The 21,914-nt window shown below is 48.0% G+C and overlaps 1 protein-coding gene across 1 annotated transcript in view; it reads right to left on the reverse strand.

Moving 5' to 3' along the window:
- SEZ6L (seizure related 6 homolog like) overlaps positions 1-21,914 on the reverse strand; it is a 143,701-nt gene that overhangs the window by 18,722 nt on the left and 103,065 nt on the right. The window contains 5 exon segments of the mRNA XM_083419023.1: positions 11,133-11,271; positions 12,218-12,412; positions 16,466-16,632; positions 18,431-18,596; positions 18,712-18,897. Coding sequence (XP_083275149.1) covers positions 11,133-11,271; positions 12,218-12,412; positions 16,466-16,632; positions 18,431-18,596; positions 18,712-18,897 — 853 coding nt within the window.

A 21,914-nucleotide genomic window follows, 5' to 3' on the forward strand; every position in this document is an offset into this window, starting at 1 on the left:
ATGGGCTGCACCTCACAACGGTTGGGAGGAATGTTTTTGCCAAAAATCTTAGAAACCTCATCAGGAGGGCTTTAAACTGACTATTGTGGGGGAGGGAGACAGTGCTCCTGAAGGTAGGAGTCTATCAATTGATGAAGATGATCATCCAAATGTCATAGACCAAATGGAGCAAACAGTGGTGGGAGGAAAAAATCCTTAAATAAGAGACACGGGGGGATGATTAATGGACTTCAATGTCTGTATACTAATGCGCAAAGCATGGGAAATAAACAAGATGAGCTTGAGCTCTTGGTACAGCAAACTAAATATGACATAATAGGCATCACTGAAACCTGGTGGGATAAGTCCCACGATTGGAATGTAATAATGGAGGGATACAATCTATTTCAGAGAAACAGACCAGACAAGAAAGGAGGAGGAGCGGCGTTATATGTCAGGGATGTGTATATCTGTGAAGAGATCCAAGATTTAGAACCTCAAAGCCAAAGTGAGAGCATTTGGGTCAAAATTAAGGGAGAGAAGAATAACAGTGACCTCCTTGTGGGAGTTTACTATAGATCCCCAAGCCAAACGGAGGACATAGATGATGCCTTCCTGGAACAGATGGCCAAGCATGCAAAAGGAAGGGAGATAGTAGTAATGGGGGACTTCAATTACCCAGATATTTGTTGGATGTCAAACTCAGCCAAGAGCATAAGGTCAAACAGATTCCTCACTGGCCTTGCAGACAACTTCATTGTCCAGAAAGTGGGAGAAGCAACAAGAGGAACAGCCATTTTAGATCTGGTCCTAACCAATGTTGATGACCTGGTTAGTGGGGTAGAAGTGGAAGGATCATTAGGCGCGAGTGATCATGTTCTTCTGAAGTTTACTATACAGCGGAAAGGAGAAGCCAAGCATACTAGGACTCAATTTCTTGACTTTAAGAAAGCCAACTTCATAAAACTTAGGGAAGTGCTGGGTGAGATCCCATGGACAGTAATACTAAAAGGAAAGGGAGTTCATGATGGCTGGGAGTTTGTTAAGAGGGAGATAGTAAATGCAAAACTTCAGGCAATACCAATGAGACGGAAACATGGAAGGTGCCTAAAGAAGCCAGGGTGGCTATCTAAAGAACTTTTAACTGAGTTAAGATTAAAAAAGGATGTGTACAAAAAATGGAAAAGGGGGGAAACCACCAAAGAGGAATTCAAACAAATAGCCAGCACGTGTAGACACAAAGTCAGAAAAGCTAAAGCACAGAATGAACTCAGGCTTGCTAGAGAGGTTAAAAGCAACAAAAAAGGCTTTTATGGGTATGTTCGTAGCAAAAGGAAGAACAAAGAAACAGTGGGGTCACTCAGAGGAGAAGATGGTGAAATGCAAACAGGGGACACAGAAAGGGCTGAACTCCTCAATGCCTTCTTTGCCTCAGTCTTCTCTGATAAAGAAAACAATGCCCGACCTGAAGAATTTGGAGCAAATGATTCAGCAGAGGAAACACAGCCCAGAATAACTAAGGAGATAGTACAAGAATACTTGGCTAGTTTATATGTATTCAAGTCTCCAGGGCCAGATGAACTGCATCCAAGAGTATTAAAAGAACTGGCAGATGTGATCTCAGAACCACTGGCAGTCATCTTTGAGAATTCCTGGAGAACAGGTGAAGTCCTGGCAGACTGGAGGAGGGCAAATGTTGTCCCTATTTTCAAAAAGGGGAAAAGAGAGGACCCAAATAATTACCACCCGGTCAGTCTGACATCAATACCAGGGAAGATTCTGGAGCAGATCATTAAGCAAACAGTCTGTGAGCACCTAGAAAGGAATGCTGTGATCACCAATAGTCAGCATGGATTTCTGAAAAATAAGTCATGTCAGACTAACCTGATCTCATTTTTTGACAGAATTACAAGCCTGGTAGATGAAGGGAACACAGTGGATGTAGCCTACCTTGATTTCAGCAAGGCATTTGACAAGGTGCCCCATGATATTCTTGTAAAGAAGCTGGTAAAATGCGGTCTTGACTATGCTACCACTCAGTGGATTTGTAACTGGCTGACTGACCGAACCCAAAGAGTGCTCATCAATGGCTCCTCTTCATCCTGGAGAAGAGTGATTAGTGGGGTGCCACAGGGTTCTGTCTTGGGCCCGGTCTTATTCAACATCTTTATCAACGACTTGGATGATGGACTCAAGGGCATCCTGATCAAATTTGCAGATGACACCAAACTGGGAGGGGTGGCTAACACCCCAGAGGACAGGATCACACTTCAAAACGACCTTGACAGATTAGAGAACTGGGCCAAAACAAACAAGATGAATTTTAACAGGGAGAAATGTAAAGTATTGCACTTGGGCAAAAAAAATGAGAGGCACAAATACAAGATGGGTGACACCTGGCTTGAGAGCAGTACATGTGAAAAGGATCTAGGAGTCTTGGTTGACCACAAACTTGACATGAGCCAACAGTGTGACGCGGCAGCTAAAAAAGCCAATGCAATTCTGGGCTGCATCAATAGGAGTATAGCATCTAGATCAAGGGAAGTTATAGTGCCACTGTATTCTGCTCTGGTCAGACCTCACCTGGAGTACTGTGTCCAGTTCTGGGCACCACAGTTCAAGAAGGACACTGACAAACTGGAACGTGTCCAGAGGAGGGCAACCAAAATGGTCAAAGGCCTGGAAACGATGCCTTACGAGGAACGGCTAAGGGAGCTGGGCATGTTTAGCCTGGAGAAGAGGAGGTTAAGGGGTGATATGATAGCCATGTTCAAATATATAAAAGGATGTCACATAGAGGAGGGAGAAAGGTTGTTTTCTGCTGCTCCAGAGAAGCGGACATGGAGCAATGGATCCAAACTACAAGAAAGAGGATTCCACCTAAACATTAGGAAGAACTTCCTGACAGTAAGAGCTGTTCAACAGTGGAATTTGCTGCCAAGGAGTGTGGTGGAGTCTCCTTCTTTGGAGGTCTTTAAGCAGAGGCTTGACAACCATATGTCAGGAGTGCTCTGATGGTGTTTCCTGCTTGGCAGGGGGGTTGGACTCGATGGCCCTTGTGGTCTCTTCCAACTCTATGATTCTATGATTCTACCTGTTTGTGATGCTAAGCCCCCATCTGGAGTCCTCCCAACTCTGGGGTGCCTTCATCTCCAGCTGCTCTTTGGCTCCTGACTTCGCTCAGAAATACACAAATAAATTGGGTCTCCTGCTACATGTTTAATTTCTTAACATTCGAATCATAGTTAGATCCTATCCTTCCTCTATGAATTTCAGGGCAGTGTCCATAATTGTTTCCCCATTTCTTCCTCCCAATAAGCCTGCAGTGTAGGCCAGACCAAGAGAGAGGGGTTGAGCTTCATGGCTGGGGTTGGGGCCTTTCCTCACCCATTTACCTCTCTGTTGAATGTTAGGAGGGCATAGGAAAATATCTGCTTGTCCGTCTCTTTACCTAGACAGAGGAAGAGGAATGACTGGCCAGGCAGGGCCAGACTCTGGTAATATGGTACCCTGAGCAAGGACAACGTTGGGCACCACCCACTAAATATTTCTTATTTTCACAATAATTCCTTTTGGTGCAGTTGCTTTTTATGGATCTTCTCAGTAGATACTCGTATCAATATAGGGATGATGATGCTCCTCTTCTGCTCAGTGCCCTGGGGGGGGGGGCTGCCCACCATGCCCTGAGTCTGCTTCTGGGCCAGGGAGGCAGCTGTGCCAGCATTGGTCTGCCAGCCCCGCCCTGGTGCAGAGGCCGTCTGTTTGCCTCCATGCTGCAGTCAGAAATCTCAGCTTGGTGTTAGATGGGAGGCGTGTGGATAAATGGAAGGCGGGTATTTACAAAGCCTTCAGTGAGCTCAAGTGGTAAATAAAGTTGTGGAACTAGCTCTTGCCTAAACCGCAAAGCGGCTTTTGCCAAGGGAATTTCTCTCTGATCCCTTCAAGCAAGTCGGAGGGAGGAGGGCGACTGATGCTAAAGGAGCTGCTCCGTAGGAATCTATGCTGTCTGCCCTATTATCAGATGTGATTTGCCTGCTGTAGCTACACGGCAGCATTTTGTGCATGCTCAGAGACATTCGTTTTCTCCATCAGTTTCTAGTGTATAACAAAGCTGTCCGCTGCCTCATCTTCCTGTCCCTCCCTTCCCCCTATGCCACCCCCCCCCCCAAAAGATCACGGCAGCATGCATATAATTCCTTTTTTAATCATCATCTGTAGGGAAGTCTATACTGAGAGCTCAAGGCCTCCCAGTTTCCTGGCTTGAGAGGATATCTACACCTGGATCTTCACTGGCTAATCACAACCATCTCTCTGTTTCCCTGACTTGCTCCCTTGCTTTATCCTCCATTGCCAGACTCCACTCCCTGTCTCTCCACCCTCAACGTGTGGAGGGAGGCTTTCATATGTGGAGGAGAAGAATCAGATGCCTTAGGGGACTCACTCATTAGTGGGGTCCTGGCAAGAGGGGGCAGGGGAGACAACAGCTCTGTCCCGGACATCTCGGCTTGAACCTGCAGGCTGGTCTCCTGCCCATCAGCTGATCTTATTTAATAGAGAGCCAGTTTGTGTCAGGGACTGGGCAGAGGAGGAGTGGTGGAGGCCGCCTCCCCATCCTGACTCTTTCAGGGGAGAGGAAGAGGAGGACAGTGTAGATTTACAACAGGGGTTTGAAGGAGGTAGAAGCTCAGAGGCAGATGAGGGGGGAAACTGGGAAATCACGGGAGAGACAGTGAAGAAGAAGAAGAAGAAGAAGAAGAAGAAGAAGAAGAAGAAGAAGAAGAAGGGGTTTCTTGTGTGTGTGATTCTTGTGGCTGATTAGCTGATTTCCCTGGTCAAAGGTCAGAGGGGGCAGGGTTTGGGTTGAGGCAGGTGATTAGCTGTGGGAGGAGCTTATCAGTGTTTGCAGGGCAGCGGCTGAAGAAGGAGCCAGAAGGGGTTTCTTGTGTGTGTGATTCTTGTGGCTGATTAGCTGATTTCCCTGGTCAAAGGTCAGAGGGGGCAGGGTTTGGGTTGAGGCAGGTGATTAGCTGTGGGAGGAGCTTATCAGTGTTTGCAGGGCAGCGGCTGAAGAAGGAGCCAGAAGGGGTTTCTTGTGTGTGTGATTCTTGTGGCTGATTAGCTGCTTTCCCTGGTCAAAGGTCAGAGGGGGCAGGGTTTCTGTTGAGGCAGGTGATTAGCTGTGGGAGGAGCTTATCAGTGTTTGCAGGGCAGCGGCGCGCGCCTATCGGCGCGCGCAGTTTGAACCATCTTTTAGATTTAGGGGAGCTAGTCTCAAGCCCAACGACACATTCTCAAGATGGAGGGGGAGGGAACAGCTGCAGTCGCCTGCGGTTCCTGCGCAATGTTTGCCATCTTGCCAAAGGTGGCAGGCAGCTTTACGTGCAGCAATTGCATGTTGATTGCCCTCCTAAAAGACAAAGTCCAGCAACTGGAGGAACGTGTAGCTACGCTCCAAAGAATTAGAGAGCTGGAGCTCTTCTTGGAAGCAACAGAGCACACCGTCTCCACCAAGGAGGAGACAGGGGACTCCCCTGAGAAGGAGGCTAGTTCACCAACACAGGAGCCCGATATGTGGAGAAACGTGACTCAAAGAAGTAGGAGGCCCAGGGTTCGCTCTGATTGTCTAGAAATACACAATCGCTTTGAGGTCCTCTCCCCTAGCATGGAAGACGAAGAGCAGACTCCATTTGAGGATCTCTCCCTCATTACAGTCGATCACGTATATGAAGATGAGCAGCAAAGTCAGTCCTCAGGGAATGTGCAGGCGACCTTGGAACGGACCGCTCACGGAAGAACCCTGACCAAACCTAAGAGAAGGCGTGTAGTGGTGATAGGGGATTCCCTACTGAGGGGAACAGAAGCAGTGATCTGTGGGCCTGACAAGATGTCTCGGGAAGTGTGCTGTCTCCCCGGGGCTAAGATCCAAGATGTAACTGAACGACTGCAAGGAATCATAAAACCCACTGACAAATACCCCTTCCTCTTGGTTCATGTGGGAACCAATGACACTGCAAGCAATAGCGTCCAGAAGATCAAAAGAGACTACGAGGCTCTGGGCAGGAAATTGAAGCAATTAAGTGCACAAATCGTCATCTCATCTGTCCTCCCAGTTGAACGACGTGGCCCAGGGAGAGAGAGGAAAATAGTGGAAGTAAACAGCTGGCTTCGCAAATGGTGTAAACAGGAACGGTTTGGATTCTTAGATCACGGACTGCAGTTTCTTGAGGATGGACTTCTGGCAAGCGATGGGCTGCACCTCACAACGGTTGGGAGGAATGTTTTTGCCAAAAAACTAAGAAACCTCATCAGGAGGGCTTTAAACTGACTAATGTGGGGGAGGGAGACAGTGCTCCTGAAGGTAGGAGTCTATTAATTGATGAAGATGATCATCCAAATGTCATAGACCAAATGGAGCAAACAGCAAGCAGACCTAGTGGTGGGAGGAAAAAATCCTTAAATAAGAGACACGGGGGAATGACTAATGGACTTCAATGTCTGTACACTAATGCACAAAGCATGGGAAATAAACAAGATGAGCTTGAGCTCTTGGTACAGCAAACTAAATATGACATAATAGGCATCACTGAAACCTGGTGGGATAAGTCCCACGATTGGAATGTAAAAATGGAGGGATACAATCTATTTCAGAGAAACAGACCAGACAAGAAAGGAGGAGGAGTGGCGTTATATGTCAGGGATGTGTATACCTGTGAAGAGATCCAAGATTTAGAACCTCAAAGCCAAAGTGAGAGCATTTGGGTCAAAATTAAGGGAGAGAAGAATAATAGTGACCTCATTGTGGGAGTTTACTATAGATCCCCAAGCCAAACGGAGGACATAGATGATGCCTTCCTGGAACAGATGGCCAAGCATGCAAAAGGAAGGGAGATAGTAGTAATGGGGGACTTCAATTACCCAGATATTTGTTGGATGTCAAACTCAGCCAAGAGCATAAGGTCAAACAGATTCCTCACTGGCCTTGCAGACAACTTCATTGTCCAGAAAGTGGGAGAAGCAACAAGAGGAACAGCCATTTTAGATCTGGTCCTAACCAATGTCGATGACCTGGTTAATGGGGTAGAAGTGGAAGGATCATTAGGCGCAAGTGATCATGCTCTTCTGAAGTTTACTATACAACGGAAAGGAGCAGCCAAGCATACTAGGACTCAATTTCTTGACTTTAAGAAAGCCGACTTCATAAAACTTAGGGAAGTGCTGGGTGAGATCCCATGGACAGTAATACTAAAAGGAAAGGGAGTTCATGATGGCTGGGAGTTTGTTAAGAGGGAGATAGTAAAAGCACAACTTCAGGCAATACCAATGAGACGGAAACATGGAAGGTGCCTAAAGAAGCCAGGGTGGCTATCTAAAGAACTTTTAACTGAGTTAAGATTAAAAAAGGATGTGTACAAAAAATGGAAAAGGGGGGAAACCACCAAAGAGGAATTCAAACAAATAGCCAGCACGTGTAGACACAAAGTCAGAAAAGCTAAAGCACAGAATGAACTCAGGCTTGCTAGAGAGGTTAAAAGCAACAAAAAAGGCTTCTATGGGTATGTTCGTAGCAAAAGGAAGAACAAAGAAACAGTGGGGTCACTCAGAGGAGAAGATGGTGAAATGCAAACAGGGGACACAGAAAGGGCTGAACTCCTCAATGCCTTCTTTGCCTCAGTCTTCTCCGATAAAGAAAACAATGCCCGACCTGAAGAATCTGGAGGAAATGATTCAGCAGAGGAAACACAGCCCAGAATAACTAAGGAGATAGTACAAGAATACTTGGCTAGTTTAGATGTATTCAAGTCTCCAGGGCCAGATGAACTGCATCCAAGAGTACTAAAAGAACTGGCAGATGTGATCTCAGAACCACTGGCAGTCATCTTTGAGAATTCCTGGAGAACAGGCGAAGTCCCGGCAGACTGGAGGAGGGCAAATGTTGTCCCTATTTTCAAAAAGGGGAAAAGAGAGGACCCAAATAATTACCGCCCAGTCAGTCTAACATCAATACCAGGGAAAATTCTGGAGCAGATCATTAAGCAAACAATCTGTGAGCACCTAGAAAGGAATGCTGTGATCACCAATAGTCAGCATGGATTTCTGAAAAATAAGTCATGTCAGACTAACCTGATCTCATTTTTTGACAGAATTACAAGCCTGGTAGATGAAGGGAACGCAGTGGATGTAGTCTACCTTGATTTCAGCAAGGCATTTGACAAGGTGCCCCATGATATTCTTGTAAAGAAGCTGGTAAAATGCGGTCTTGACTATGCTACCACTCAGTGGATTTGTAACTGGCTGACTGACCGGACCCAAAGGGTGCTCATCAATGGTTCCTCTTCATCCTGGAGAAGAGTGACTAGTGGGGTGCCACAGGGTTCTGTCTTGGGCCCGGTCTTATTCAACATCTTTATCAACGACTTGGATGATGGACTCAAGGGCATCCTGATCAAATTTGCAGATGACACCAAACTGGGAGGGGTGGCTAACACCCCAGAAGACAGGATCACACTTCAAAACGACCTTGACAGATTAGAGAACTGGGCCAAAACAAACAAGATGAATTTTAACAGGGAGAAATGTAAAGTATTGCACTTGGGCAAAAAAAATGAGAGGCACAAATACAAGATGGGTGACACCTGGCTTGAGAGCAGTACATGTGAAAAGGATCTAGGAGTCTTGGTTGACCACAAAGTTAACATGAGCCAACAGTGTGACGCGGCAGCTAAAAAAGCCAATGCAATTCTGGGCTGCATCAATAGGAGTATAGCATCTAGATCAAGGGAAGTTATAGTGCCACTGTATTCTGCTCTGGTCAGACCTCACCTGGAGTACTGTGTCCAGTTCTGGGCACCACAGTTCAAGAAGGACACTGACAAACTGGAACGTGTACAGAGGAGGGCAACCAAAATGGTCAAAGGCCTGGAAACAATGCCTTATGAGGATCGGCTAAGGGAGCTGGGCATGTTTAGCCTGGAGAAGAGGAGGTTAAGGGGGGATATGATAGCCATGTTCAAATATATAAAAGGATGTCACATAGAGGAGGGAGAAAGGTTGTTTTCTGCTGCTCCAGAGAAGCGGACACGGAGCAATGGATACAAACTACAAGAAAGAAGATTCCACCTAAACATTAGGAAGAACTTCCTGACAGTAAGAGCTGTTCGACAGTGGAATTTGCTGCCAAGGAGTGTGGTGGAGTCTCCTTCTTTGGAGGTCTTTAAGCAGAGGCTTGACAACCATATGTCAGGAGTGCTCTGATGGTGTTTCCTGCTTGGCAGGGGGTTGGACTCGATGACCCTTGTGGTCTCTTCCAACTCTATGATTCTATGATTCTATGATTCTATGATTCTATAAGAAGAAGAAGAAGAGGAGGAGGAGGAGGAGGAGTTTGGATTTGATATCCTGCTTTATCACTACCTTAAGGAGTCTCAAAGCGGTTAACATTCTCCTTTCCCTTCCTCCCCCACAACAAACACTGTGAGGTGAGTGGGGCTGAGAGACTTCAAAGAAGTGTAACTGGCCCAATGTCACCCAGCAGCTGCATGTGGAGGAGCGGAGACGCAAACCCAGTTCACCACATTATGAGTCTACCGCTCTTAACCACTACACCACACTGGCTCTCTGAGCATGCACATCCTTCTGACACACTGTCATTAGAAAGCCTTCCAGACCCTCCATCATAGCAGGGCACATAGCAGCACCTGTAGAGGAGATGATGACCAATGAGGAAGTGAGAAAGAAGGAGGGGTGGAGGTTCACTTGGGGCAATGCCATTATCCAAGAGGCTGGGGTCCATAGCCTCTCTGTGTAAAGATTAAAATAAAAAAGGACTGCAAGGAACTTTTCCTTGTCTTTATCGTTGACAGCATCCTGACAGTGGCATGTACAGCATGTGAGCATTCAACATTAAATGTGCTTAGATGCTTGAGATGCTTTGAAATGTTTTCAGCTGGTTTTAAATGTTTTTAGTGTCATAGAAATTATAGAAAAAATAGAATTAAAATTTGAAATGTGTGTGAGAAAGGCTGAACAAGTGAAGGTTGGAAAGTGAAGGTTGTGATTGTGGGAGAAGCTTCTGAGAAGGACAGAACGAGACACATGCAGGAGCTGTTGCTATGACTGCTGAGGGCAAAGGAAGGAGGGAAAGATAAGAAAGTTGTGATGCCTTGTGATTAAACCAGTATAAGCTGGAAGATGGAAGTCCTGCCATAGAACTGCCGCTTTGCTTCCCTTTGCTTGTAAGTGTATACATGTTTGTGCCTTTGCTATATTTGTGTTGCCACCTCTCAACTCCTTGCTGGCTGAGGTTGTGTTACACTGGCCTTGCAACACCTAAATAAATGTCCTGCTTGACGGGCAATTGGACTCTGGCCATCCACAATTCAGGAGCAGCCACTGAAAGGGCTCCCCTGGGTCATTCCCAGCAGTGCCTCTGGTTTGAATGGGACCAAGATGGGACCAGAGAGAGAAGGTGCTCACCTGAGGATCTCAGCATATGGCAAAGCCATCTGTCAGGTAGCCTGGGCCTGAGCATCCCCATCCATTGTGTGGAGGATGCTCTATAGGGTCTGAGCAGCAGGTTTTGCTGCATCACAGAGAATGTCTGCTTAGTTATTAAAAAGTCTTTATCCCTTTCCTTTCCTTGCCTGCTTGCCTTTATCATATAGAACTGTAAGGTCAGAAGGGATCCCGGGGGTTATCTAGTCCAACTGCACTTTCACCAAGGAACTGGCTAGAGATAATTTACTTTATTATTTACTAAACAATATTTATATATTGCTCAACTGTAGGAAAAGCCTCTAAGTGGTTTACAAAAATATAATATAAAATATCAACATGTCAAAAGCAAGTATTTAAAAATATTCAAAAGATAAGGGCAGTGGTTAAAATCAGTGCAGCTTTGAAAGGTCCATTCTGCCATTTTGACTAAAAATGATATCCAGTTATATCCAAACAGACATGCAAGCCTGCTCCTTGATCTTGAGAGCCACCAAGCAAAATCTGGTCATGATCTCTTAAGAAGTGTTCAAATGCATAGTGAACAAGCAACTTTTCAAAATATTGTGTGTGTGTGTCAGCCTGTATGATGAGTCCCCTCAATGGAGCAATGCACACAGCCGAGAGAGGCACTCAGTCCAACAAGTAGGAAAACTACTCACAACTGGATGTCCAGGAAAATGCGCTTCTCCTCTCCGACGTGCACCCTCCAGACACAGTCCTCGCCCTCGGCATAGGGCTCCGGCCAGTTGGGGGAAAGGATCACCCCTGCCCCGGTGGAGAGCTCCCCTCCGCACATTGCTGTAACATCAAGAGAGGCCAGCGTTAAACGGCCAGGATGCAGCTCAGAGCCACTTGGGAAGGCCAGATCTGAGCCGCCTCTGCTGTCGTTTGCTAAGGAGTTGCACATGGAGTCTGCTCAGCCTCTGCTGAGGATGAGATCTGCTCCTGGGAAGCCAAAAGGTAGTGGCAGGTTTTGGTGGGAGGCTGCTGTGATGTGAGTGAAGCAGAGGGTTGCTTGCTCTGGGCAAAGGACAGAAAGGCCATCTGAGAGCAGCACAAGAAGCAGAGGTGGTGCTGGACTGAGACCTGGGAGACCAGAGTACTAGTGCCCTCTCAGCCACTCAGCCTTACCTACCTCATAGAGTTGTTATGAGGATAAAATGGGAAGAAGGAAAACCATGGATACATTGGCTAGGGTACAAATAATATCACCAACTCTCCAATCCCTGTAGTTTTGTACATTATTATTATTATTATGCAAATTGTAAGGAGAAGGGTGAATCTATACATGACACACATATTGCACAGCAGCTGCCCACCCTGGTGGTTGGTCCTTCTGCTCTGGTGGGTGGGAAAGGGGCCCAAGAGTGGTGGCTAGCTGACCCATGTTGGCTGTTCAGTTGACTTTATGCCATTTTTAGTTTATCACATGTTCATTATTGTACCCTACCCTGAGATCTACTGTGATGAAGACTAGGCTATAAATATGCCTAGCAAACATGCAGAAATAACAAAGGCAAGGACCCCCTGTGTGAATGGCCCCCTGCAACCATTGTTATGCCCATTTTCATCCTGGTACAAAACAACAGAAAGAAAGAAAGAAAGAAAGAAAGAAAGAAAGAAAGAAAGAAAGAAAGAAAGAAAGAGGACTTGTGTGTGCGCATGCGTTTGTGAAAAAACATCCCCCAAGAAGAGGTGAGTTGAAGCCCTGCGGCACAGAGGTCTTCCCGCTCCTTCCTCTCACCTCTGCACAGTGGCTCAGTGTCATTCCAGTAGGGCTCCCGGATGTTGATGCACTCAATGATGGCTGGTCCTTGCTCCAGAGAGTGGCCAGGTTCACAGGTGAACTCCACAATGGTCCCAAGGTTGTAGGTGGGATCAGAGGCGGTGAAGTTCCCATTCTGGATGTACGGCTCATAGCAGTGACCTTTCTCAAAAGCTTGAAGGGGAACAGAAGGACAGCCACTGTTTGCATGCACAACCCCCCCCCTCCTCCCTCTGCCAGACTGGGCCCTCCTCTGATTGGATCAGGCCTTCCCTTCTGTATTCTAGACAGAGAGAAAGAGGAATAATGAGAGGCAGAGAGGCAGGAAGCACAACAAAGAAGGACTAGGAACTTGTAAGAACATGAGAAGAGCCTGGTGGATCAGCCCAAGGGCCCACCTAGTCCAGCATCCTGTTCTCACAGGGGCCAACCAGATGCCCTTTATGGGTAGCCCCAAAGCAGGAGCTGGGCACAGCTGCCACTCTCTCCTCATGGAACTTCCATCAACTGGCATTCAGAAGCATCCTCTGAGTTCCAGTGTTATCTGAGAGGGAGAAAAACTTTCCTCAGCCCACCTTCTCCAGGCCAGGCATAATTTTATCGGCTTCTATCCTATCACCTCTTGCGGGGGTGACATGGAGCCAGTGCCTGAGGGTGAAGGAGAGGGGCTTGGCAGGTGGTTCTCAGTTTACCAGAAGAGGTAAGTTTCTGGAGCCTGTCTTCTCCACTGCCCATCCACCTGCTTTTCATTGCTGTTTTGCCCTCTTTGCTCCTTCTTGCCCCTCTGGTTTCTTTCTTTCTGTTTCTCTTTTGAGATCATGTAATGAGCAGCTAGGCTGCATTTTGACATGCCAGATTGAAAGAGCAGAAATCCTTGCAAGTGTTGGCGGCGGAGGGGGCTGGAGAGAACTGCTTCCCCTTTAAATCTCCCCAGAAAGAGGCTGATCCATCTTTACTTCCCTGGGGAATGAGCTATTTTTTCTGTTCCATCCTAATTAAAGTGAAGAGCTGGGATGCTCAGCCAGAGGCCTGCCTGGCCAAGAGTGAGCGCTGGGACCACAGACAGCATCCATCCCTCAGAGCTACGTCTCCCTTGTTGCTTTCATCAAGGGAGCTGGGTGGGACTGATGCAGAAAACAGAAGAAAGGGTTTGAACTGCAACTGTGCAAAGGATTTAGGTCCCCAGTTAAGGAAGGAAGCCTGTTTCTTCCTCACCTTCTTAGGAAGATCAAGAATTAAAGCCCCAGACCTCCCCCCAAGCAGCCGCAATGTAGAATCTTGAAAGGCCCCCCTGGGGTGCTCTGTCCTTGTGTATGGCATGATGCTTTGCTGTCTCCCCTCTCATACAGATTCTCCAATGTGTACATTTAGTTTTAGAGTAGCACATGCGTTCCCCCCTTCTTGGAAAGGCACATCCTAGCAAGAGGGGCAGCTTTGGACTGTTAAAAACTGGAGGAATCTGGTGTCACTTCCTGTTCCCTAGATTTGTAGCTTGCTATCACCATTCCCTGTATTTCCAATTTCAGTCTTAGAGCGCCATGACTTTTTGCACCATCCATACATGAGAAGGAACTATCAGTGGAATTGGAACCAGCCCCAAGGTTTGCATAGGTAAAAAAAAAAAGATTTGAGAGTAAGACAGCAGATTTGGTGGGGGCAGGCAGTGGCGTAGCGTGGGTTGTCAGCACCCGGGGCAAGGCAAGTAATTTGCACCCCCTAACCCCCTACTTGCAAGGCAAGTAATTTGCGCCCCCCCCGCTGCACTGTCCCTCCCTCAGATAGTCCCTCTCTCTCTCTCCGCACCGCACCGCACGCCTGGCACCCCCCCCTCCACAGTGGGCGGCGACCCGGCGGCTCGGATCGGATTCGCACAGCCAGCACTGCAGTGAGAGAGAGTGAGTGAGCCAGGTAGGGGCAGAGAGCTGCAAGTGCGAGCGCGCCCCCCAGATGTTGCGCCCGGTGCGGCCGGCCCCCCCTGCACCCCCCACGCTACGCCACTGGGGGCAGGGGAGGGTAAGGTTTCAAAACAGCCCAGTGAGGACTGTGCATATTAGTGTCCACAGGAGGCTGATTCAGGGAAGGGGCAGAAAGCCAGAGCAGAAGGGGGGCGGGGGGGGCGGAGAATCCTGAACATCTGCACTTGCTGCAGGTCCAGGGGCATAGCCAGGATTTTTGTTTGGGGACAGGACTTTTGTTAGGGGAGCAGAAACAAGCTTTCTGCACTATGATTGGTCAGTTAAGTATTTTTATTTATTTACTTGATGGGGGGCAGCTGCCTGCCCCCTCCCCCTTTGGCTACACCCATGTGCAGGTCCAGCTTGTTCAAATAACAAAGGATGAACGTAGACCACCTTTCTGAGAAGTCTTCCTTCTGTCAGCTATCTCTGATTGGCATGAAGCAAAGGAATTTGGCTGTCTCACTAAAGGTTTAAAACAATATTTGTCCTTTCATACTTGAGGGATATGTCACATTTCTGGTGCTTGCATGTGAGAATCCATGTCACTCTAATTGATTTAGGGCTTTGCTTTGTCAGGATGCCTTTTGTGTGAGCAGGGAGGAATAATGAGAGCACTAAATGCAATCTTAATCATAACTGAACAGGATAGCAAAGAACAAAGCATCATCCTCTACCCAAACAAATGATTTTTTAGAAGAAGAAGAAGAAGAAGAGTTTGGATTTGATATCCCGCCTTTCACTCCCTTTAAGGAGTCTCAAAGCGGCTAACATTCTCCTTTCCCTTCCTCCCCCACAACAAACACTCTGTGAGGTGAGTGGGGCTGAGAGACTGTGACTGGCCCAAGGTCACCCAGCAGCTGCATGTGGAGGAGCGGAGACGCAAACCCGGTTACCCAGATTACGTGACTACCGCTCTTAACCACTACACCACACTGGCTCTCTTAAAAAAAGATGACTTAAATCTGCTCTACTGGTCAGTTTCTATATCTCACTTGTTCCCTGTTTCTGAGCAAAGCCTCCTTCCTTGCAGCTCCAGAACATTTTCTCCCTTCTAAAGCATTTGCATCCAGCAGTGTTTGATCTGCCTTGAGTATTTCATGGCAATCTCCTGAGGTTTCCATGTCCAACTGGTGTCTCTGCACCCCTGCATCTACCCAGCTGTATTTATATTGCATATGCATTCCGGGTTGATGTTACAGGAACGAGGGTTGATGGTCCAAAATACTCAACACTTCAACAGAAAAGTGGGACTTTGGGGGTTATCTAGCCCACCTCTCTGGCTCAATGTAGGATCTGCAACTACAGCTCTCCCCGACAGTCAGCCGCCTTAGCCTCTAAGAACGTAAGAAGAGCCTGTTTGATCAGGCCAATGGCCCATCTAGTCCAGCATCCTGGTCACCCATGGGATGCCCCAAAGCAGCACCCAGGGACAAGAGCCCCTCCCCTCCTGTGGTTTTCAGCAATCACGATGCAGAAGCATTTCTGCCTGACTGTGGAGGCAGAGCAGGGCCCTCCTGGCTAGCAGTCCCTGATCACCGTCTCCATTCAGCAGTATAATTCTCTTTTAAAGCCATCCAAGCTGGAAGCCATCCCTGCCTCCTGGGGGAGCGAGTTCCAGAGCATCACTATGTGCCTCCCCCTTCAACACACACATACCTTCACTTGCCACCACCTCCCACCCCAAGTGCTTTCGTGCAGGCATGGAGTACAGCTGGCCTTCCAGATGTGGTTGGACTCCAACTCCTCCGGCTTGTGCCTGCCAGCCATGTTGGTTCGGGCTGCAGGGAGTTGTCGTCCAATCCCATCTGGAGAGCACAGATGTCCATTCCTCCTCTTTCCTGGTAGGGAAAGTGCCTCTGCCCTCTGGTCCTGCTGGTTGCCCTCTTCCGCCCAGCCCAATAGCATCCTTGTTGAGCTAGGATCACTAGAACTGCCCGCAAGACAGCTTTGGGGTGGTGGGCTGTTGTTGTTTCAGCCAGATTTGTGGGGGCCCAGGCTTCACCCCTGCAGGGCCTTCCTTACTGCCAGACCAACTGAGCCTTGTCCCCTTTATAACTGGACAGGCGAACCAGCAGTTTCCCCGGCGCCTGGCAAGTGTTGCAGTGAAAATTGCTGATGCCCAATGAGGCCAACTCTCTCTGCTCTTGCCCGGGACATTACAATCAATGCCTGGATTAATTGCCTTAATCTATCGTGATCAGCAGGACTGCAAAGGGACTCCCTGCTGCATTTCCATCATCATCAGAACCGCAAGTGGGGAGGGAATCACCTTCGAAGCGGATGTTGAACGTAGGGATGGCGCTGGGGTCCTCCGAGGCAAAGTCGATGCGTAAGGTGGTGCCCTCGCTGATCACCCCCTCAAAGGGGACGCTGTCGCTCTGGTGGGAGTTGTAGAGCACGGCCGACTGGTTGCTGTCTCCGTTGTAGACCAGTATGCTGCGGGTGTGGGGGATGGGACGGGACAGGCACAGCGTCAGGAAGGCCAGACAGAAGGTCCAAGGGCTCCCTCCCAGAATCCTCTGCTGCCACCTGTCCCAGCTTGCCTAAGGCAATTGCTTGCTTTCTGGGAATTGTCCCTCTTTTGCCTTTGGGAAGAAGGAGTCTCCTAGGTGCAACTCTAAGAATATTTCCTAGACTCGCCTTTAAAAATCTCCCCTCCCCCCAGCGCCATGTGCCCTCAATAATAACATTATGATGAAAGGAAAGATCAAAGTGCTGGGACAGCAGACATGAAAGCAATGAGATCCAGCAGAGCTATAGCATCCCTGCACAGACACATCAAAGAGGAGGCAGGGATGTCTTCAACCAGTACACATTACCTGTTTGGTTTCCCTGGCCCTGCACCCCCCCAACCCCCTCCTATTAATGAAGCAATCATCTGAGCATGTGCAACAGCTGTCTCAAATGAAAACACCTTGTTGAACTGTGAAGTTTTCCATTTGGATGGGAGCTGATTTGAAGGGAAACCCATCAAACAGCTGCATTTTTCAAGAAACTACAGGATAGATATGGATTGTGGTTAACCTTGTGTGTATATATCTTCAAAAGCCAGTGGAGGGAGTCTGGGGGTTGCAGAGTAAGCAACAATGTGTACTCTTGTCGTGTGTGGGGAAGCGTCATAGCTCAGTGGCAGAGTGTCTGCCTTGCAAGCAGAGGGTCCCCAGGTCAATCCCTGGCCATCTCCAGGAGCGGTTGTGCGAGAGCCCTTCCCGAAAACCCTGGGGTGCTGCTGCCTGCCACTGTTGACAATTTTGGGCTTGTGGGCCTGATAGACAGGCTTGGTATACAGCAGCCTCCTCTGTTCAGTCCAATGCTCTCTCTGTTTCTTTAGTTCGCATTTGGTTCAGCTCCCACCTCCACACCTCCATTTTTTAAAAAAACAACAACTAAGAGCAGGGGATTACCATTAACAACTCTCTGTGAGCCCTTTTGCGACACTCTCCATCCCATAATTTTCCTCTTCGTGAATTGCCCCACCCTGCTCATTCCTCTTGCCCCTGCTCCTGCATGAAGCCATTATTTTAGAAGGATTATACAAGCTGAAACTCTCTCTCCACCTATGTGTTTATTGCAGTCATAAACAGATGTTTTACTCTTGGATTTCACTACAGCTCATAAAGTTGCTTTATTGCCCATTACCAGACTGCATTTTCTAATGCTCCTTTAAACACAAGCGTCAGTTCCTTAAACAGCCTTGTGTGTTGCAGGAGGCCTTCTGTCGACTGGTGCTGCTCCTTGAGGCTTGGGGGTTCCAGCAGGATTGTTCTGGGGTTGGGAGGAGAACTGGGCTCTGGACATGCGGCTTCCAGGCTACCAGTCATGTAAGGAAGAGAGTGAACGGCCTTCCCTTCCCTTCTGTCACAGGGACAATTTTGAAGACCATGTTTGTTTGTCAGACATTTTCACCAATACAATCCAACCTACTTTTCTCTTCTCATCCCAGACCTGTGGCGTAATCGTTCAGTGTGTCTGGCTGTTAACCAGAAGGTTGGGTTAGGGTTAGGGTTATTTATTGACAACCTTTTTTGTTGTCAATAAATAAACAGTTAAGGTAATTTCCCTGAATAACTCACCCATCAGAATTATTGGGAGGGGCAGAATTTTGCAGACAGATCTGGAGTGGATTTGCACATCTTAGGTGTTTCCCCTCCTTCCCCAGCAGATGCCAGCTGGGCCACAACTCAGAGATCTCTGCACTCACTGAGCTGGAGCAGCAGCTGTAAGGAGACCTCACCTTTGCTTGTCTCCCAGCAGGAGCCTCTCAAAATGCAGGTGGAGCTTCTGGTCCCCCTGGGTGCTGATGGTCCAGGTGCACAGCATGCTCTCAGTGTGATTCCTCCAATGAGTCGGGGCCAAGATGCGCCCGATGATGGCGTTGTGCACTGTTCCTCCACAGGGTGCTAGAGATGCAGGTGGGGGGGGGGGGAGAGACACAGGTGTGTGTGTGTGTGTGATCATCAGACAGTGACATCTTGCACCAGGGGCCCACATCCTTGCACTCCCAGCTCTGTATACCTGAGCAGATGGGCTCTGGGCTGCTCCAGTGCGGCTTGGAAGCATTAATGCAGGTCAGAACTTCTGGACCTTCCAGCTCATAGCCCAGGTGACAGTGGAAGTGTGCTGTGCCACCAGGATGCAGGCCCATGACGGTGACTTCCCCAGAATCTGGTCTCCGTGGGAAGCTGCAGCTCAGCATAAATACTGCAATGGAAGTGAACAGATGGGATTACAATCAGGCCCTGGAGGAGTACCTACCATGTCCCTAAGGGATGTAGCATATCTAGGCTGCTGGGTTTTGCAAGACCGTGGTTGTTGAGATCCTGTCTCATGAATATCATCTGGCCAATGGCAAAAGAGAACATAAGAACATAAGCAGAGCCTTCTGGATTAGACCAGCACCCCAATTGGAAGGAATCCAAATGTTCTGTATCCTCCAGGCATGCTTGGAGTTGTTCAGCAACCACCCACTCAATTACCTTGCCCAAGAATGGAAGATTTGAGACTGGGCAATAATTGGCCATATTGGCCAGGTCCAAAGATGGTTTTTCTAATAAGCGCTTTAATAACCGCCTCTTTCAGCAGGTCTGCGAAGGCTCCCTCACAGAGAGAAGCATTCACCATCCTATGGAGCCCATTGTCCAGCCCTTCCTAGATCACTTTTATGAGCAAGTTGCATATGATCAGTTTCAACTCCCAGGCCCACAAATATTAGTGCTTGGCCTCCACATGTCTCTCTCCTGTTTCTAAAAGCCAGAAGCTGCTCTCTGCTTCTTGAGCCAGGGAGGGAAATAAGAAAGGCAGGTGGATGGAGCTCTGCTCTAAGGGGCCAGAAGCAGCAATAAATTCACTCCTTAAAGAGATTTTTGGAGCTTCTGCTATTCAGTGGACAAGATCAAATTAGAGGAACTAGTGGTCTGACTGGTGTAAGGTTCCTCCATAAAGAATTTCTGGGATTCCTTGCTTATCAGGTGTTAGGCATTAAAATCCTAATTAAACGCCCCCCTTTTTCTGAATGCCCTAAATATTTCTGGGGGAATTTGGGGGAAACTGGGGGTTGATATGGGTTATTGGGGAGGGTATTAATGTGGGAGAATAAATCAATTAAATCTGAGATGCTTTGGGGGCTGCTGAAGAAGAGTTGAACTGATTCAGAGAAGGATCTGTTGGTTTCCAGCAGGCTAGCTCTCCGATGGTGAAGACCACGCTTTTCAGAAAGCCATTAGATTAGTTATGCTGCTCATCATATTATGGGTTACATCATAGTAACTGCAGGTGCCCAGGACTCTGAGCTTTCATTCTTTCCCTCCACTACCTGTTTTTAAAATATGTCTCTACAGTGGTCTCTACAGTGGCGGGCACACCCCGGGGGGGGGGGGCAGGGGGTGGAGGGAGCCCACTGCTGCTCACTGACTCTCCTCCAATCTGCTCCCAGGTCCAACCTGACCTGGGAACAGAGCTGCAGCTGGGCGCGAGGAAGCTGCCTAGTCCTTGCATGACTCTCCACTCTGCCTCTGGGTCAGGTCTGATCCGGGAGTGGAGCTGCAGCCAGGAATAAGGGAGCTGCTAATGCAGCTCTCTCTCTCATGCAGTGCAGCCAAGGAGAGGGGTAGCAGCTCTGCTGCCAACTCTCCTCCACTCCGCCTTGTGGGTTGTGAAACACAAGAGCAGTCAAGTACAACATTCCTAGTGTGAACATGTTTACACATGGGGAGGAATGTTTGTCCAGCCAGCAGGTAAACTTCCTGTTTCCTTCTGGGCTGGGACAGACTTCCTCTGCATAGAATAGAATAGAATAGAATAGAATAGAATAGAATAGAATAGAATAGAATCATAGAGTTGGAAGAGACCACAAGGGTCATCGAGTCCAACCCCCTGCCAAGCAGGAAACACCATCAGAGCACTCCTGACATATGGCTGTCAAGCGTCTGCTTAAAATACATGTGACTAAGAGGTGGGTGTGGCCTCACCTGTGCAGGTAACGACAAAAGCACAGGGCAGGGCAGCCATCTCTCTCTTTTTTTTTGACTACATGCATCGAAGAAGCAACATCTGCTTTGCCAAAGATGCCCAAAGGGGCTGTCTTCTTATGAGATAGTTTCTAGGTATATGTTACTTTTCTAAGCTAAGTCTGCCTTCTGGGATCCTATTGTGAACAGAATGTTGTGTGAGTAAACCTTTTTTATACTTTTATAGAAGACTGTGTCGTGTATTATCTTTTATGAGGGAATAAGGGGAAATTCCCAGAACACTTATTATAGAGGCTTTAGCGAGCCTGACGAAACGCATCTGCTGCAAGTTTAAAAGGGGAATGTTACTCTGCTGAAATTGTGGAACTTGTTAACACAAGTTGGAAAAGGATATAATCAAACAATATACCCTCTCCTGCATCCCTGAACATTCCCACACAACCCCCGTGTCAGACCTGACCTGGGAGCAGTGCTGGTGCTGGGTGCACACTGGAGGCGGGCTCTGATAGGAGCTTGTTGTGGTGTGCCTTGTCACACCCCCTCCCAAAAATGGGCCTGGGACAACACACACACCCAGCCCTCCACACTATGCCAGTGTTTCTCTAGCCACCATAGAAAAAAAGTTATGAAACAAAATGTGCAGGCAACTTTCTGTGAAATGAGCCAGCCAGATTGCTATAACCTGGCAGTGTTTTCCATGAAGTCATCAGGCTGTATGAATCCCTGGGGTCCCAAAGAGTTTCTATTTAGTGCACTTTCCCTGTTTTTGCTGTTTTTCTTGCTTGTAATAAAATTATTATTATTATTATAATTATCTGTCTATATCAGAAGGAAGTCTCTTTGTGTTTAACGGGGCTTACTCCCAGGTAAGTAGGCACAGGGTGTTGTTGTTGTTTAGTCGTTTAGTCGTGTCCGACTCTTCGTGACCCCATGGACCAGAGCACAACAGGCACTTCTGTCCTCCACTGCCTCCTGCAGTTTGATCAAACTCATACTGGAAGCTTCAAGAACACCATCCAACCATCTCATCCTCTGTCGTCCCCTTCTCCTTGTGCCCTCCATCTTTCTCAACATCAGGGTCTTTTCCAGGGAGTCTTCTCTTCTCATGAGGTGGCCAAAGTATTGGAGCCTCAGCTTCACGATCTGTCCTTCCAGTGAGCACTCAGGGCTAATTTCCTTAAGAATGGATGTGTTTGATCTTCTTGCAAGAGTCTCCTCCAGCACCATAATTCAAAAGCATCCATTCTTTGG

The sequence above is a fragment of the Podarcis tiliguerta genome (genome assembly GCF_965153285.1).
Source record: "Podarcis tiliguerta genome assembly, chromosome: 16".
Classification (NCBI taxonomy): domain Eukaryota; kingdom Metazoa; phylum Chordata; class Lepidosauria; order Squamata; family Lacertidae; genus Podarcis; species Podarcis tiliguerta.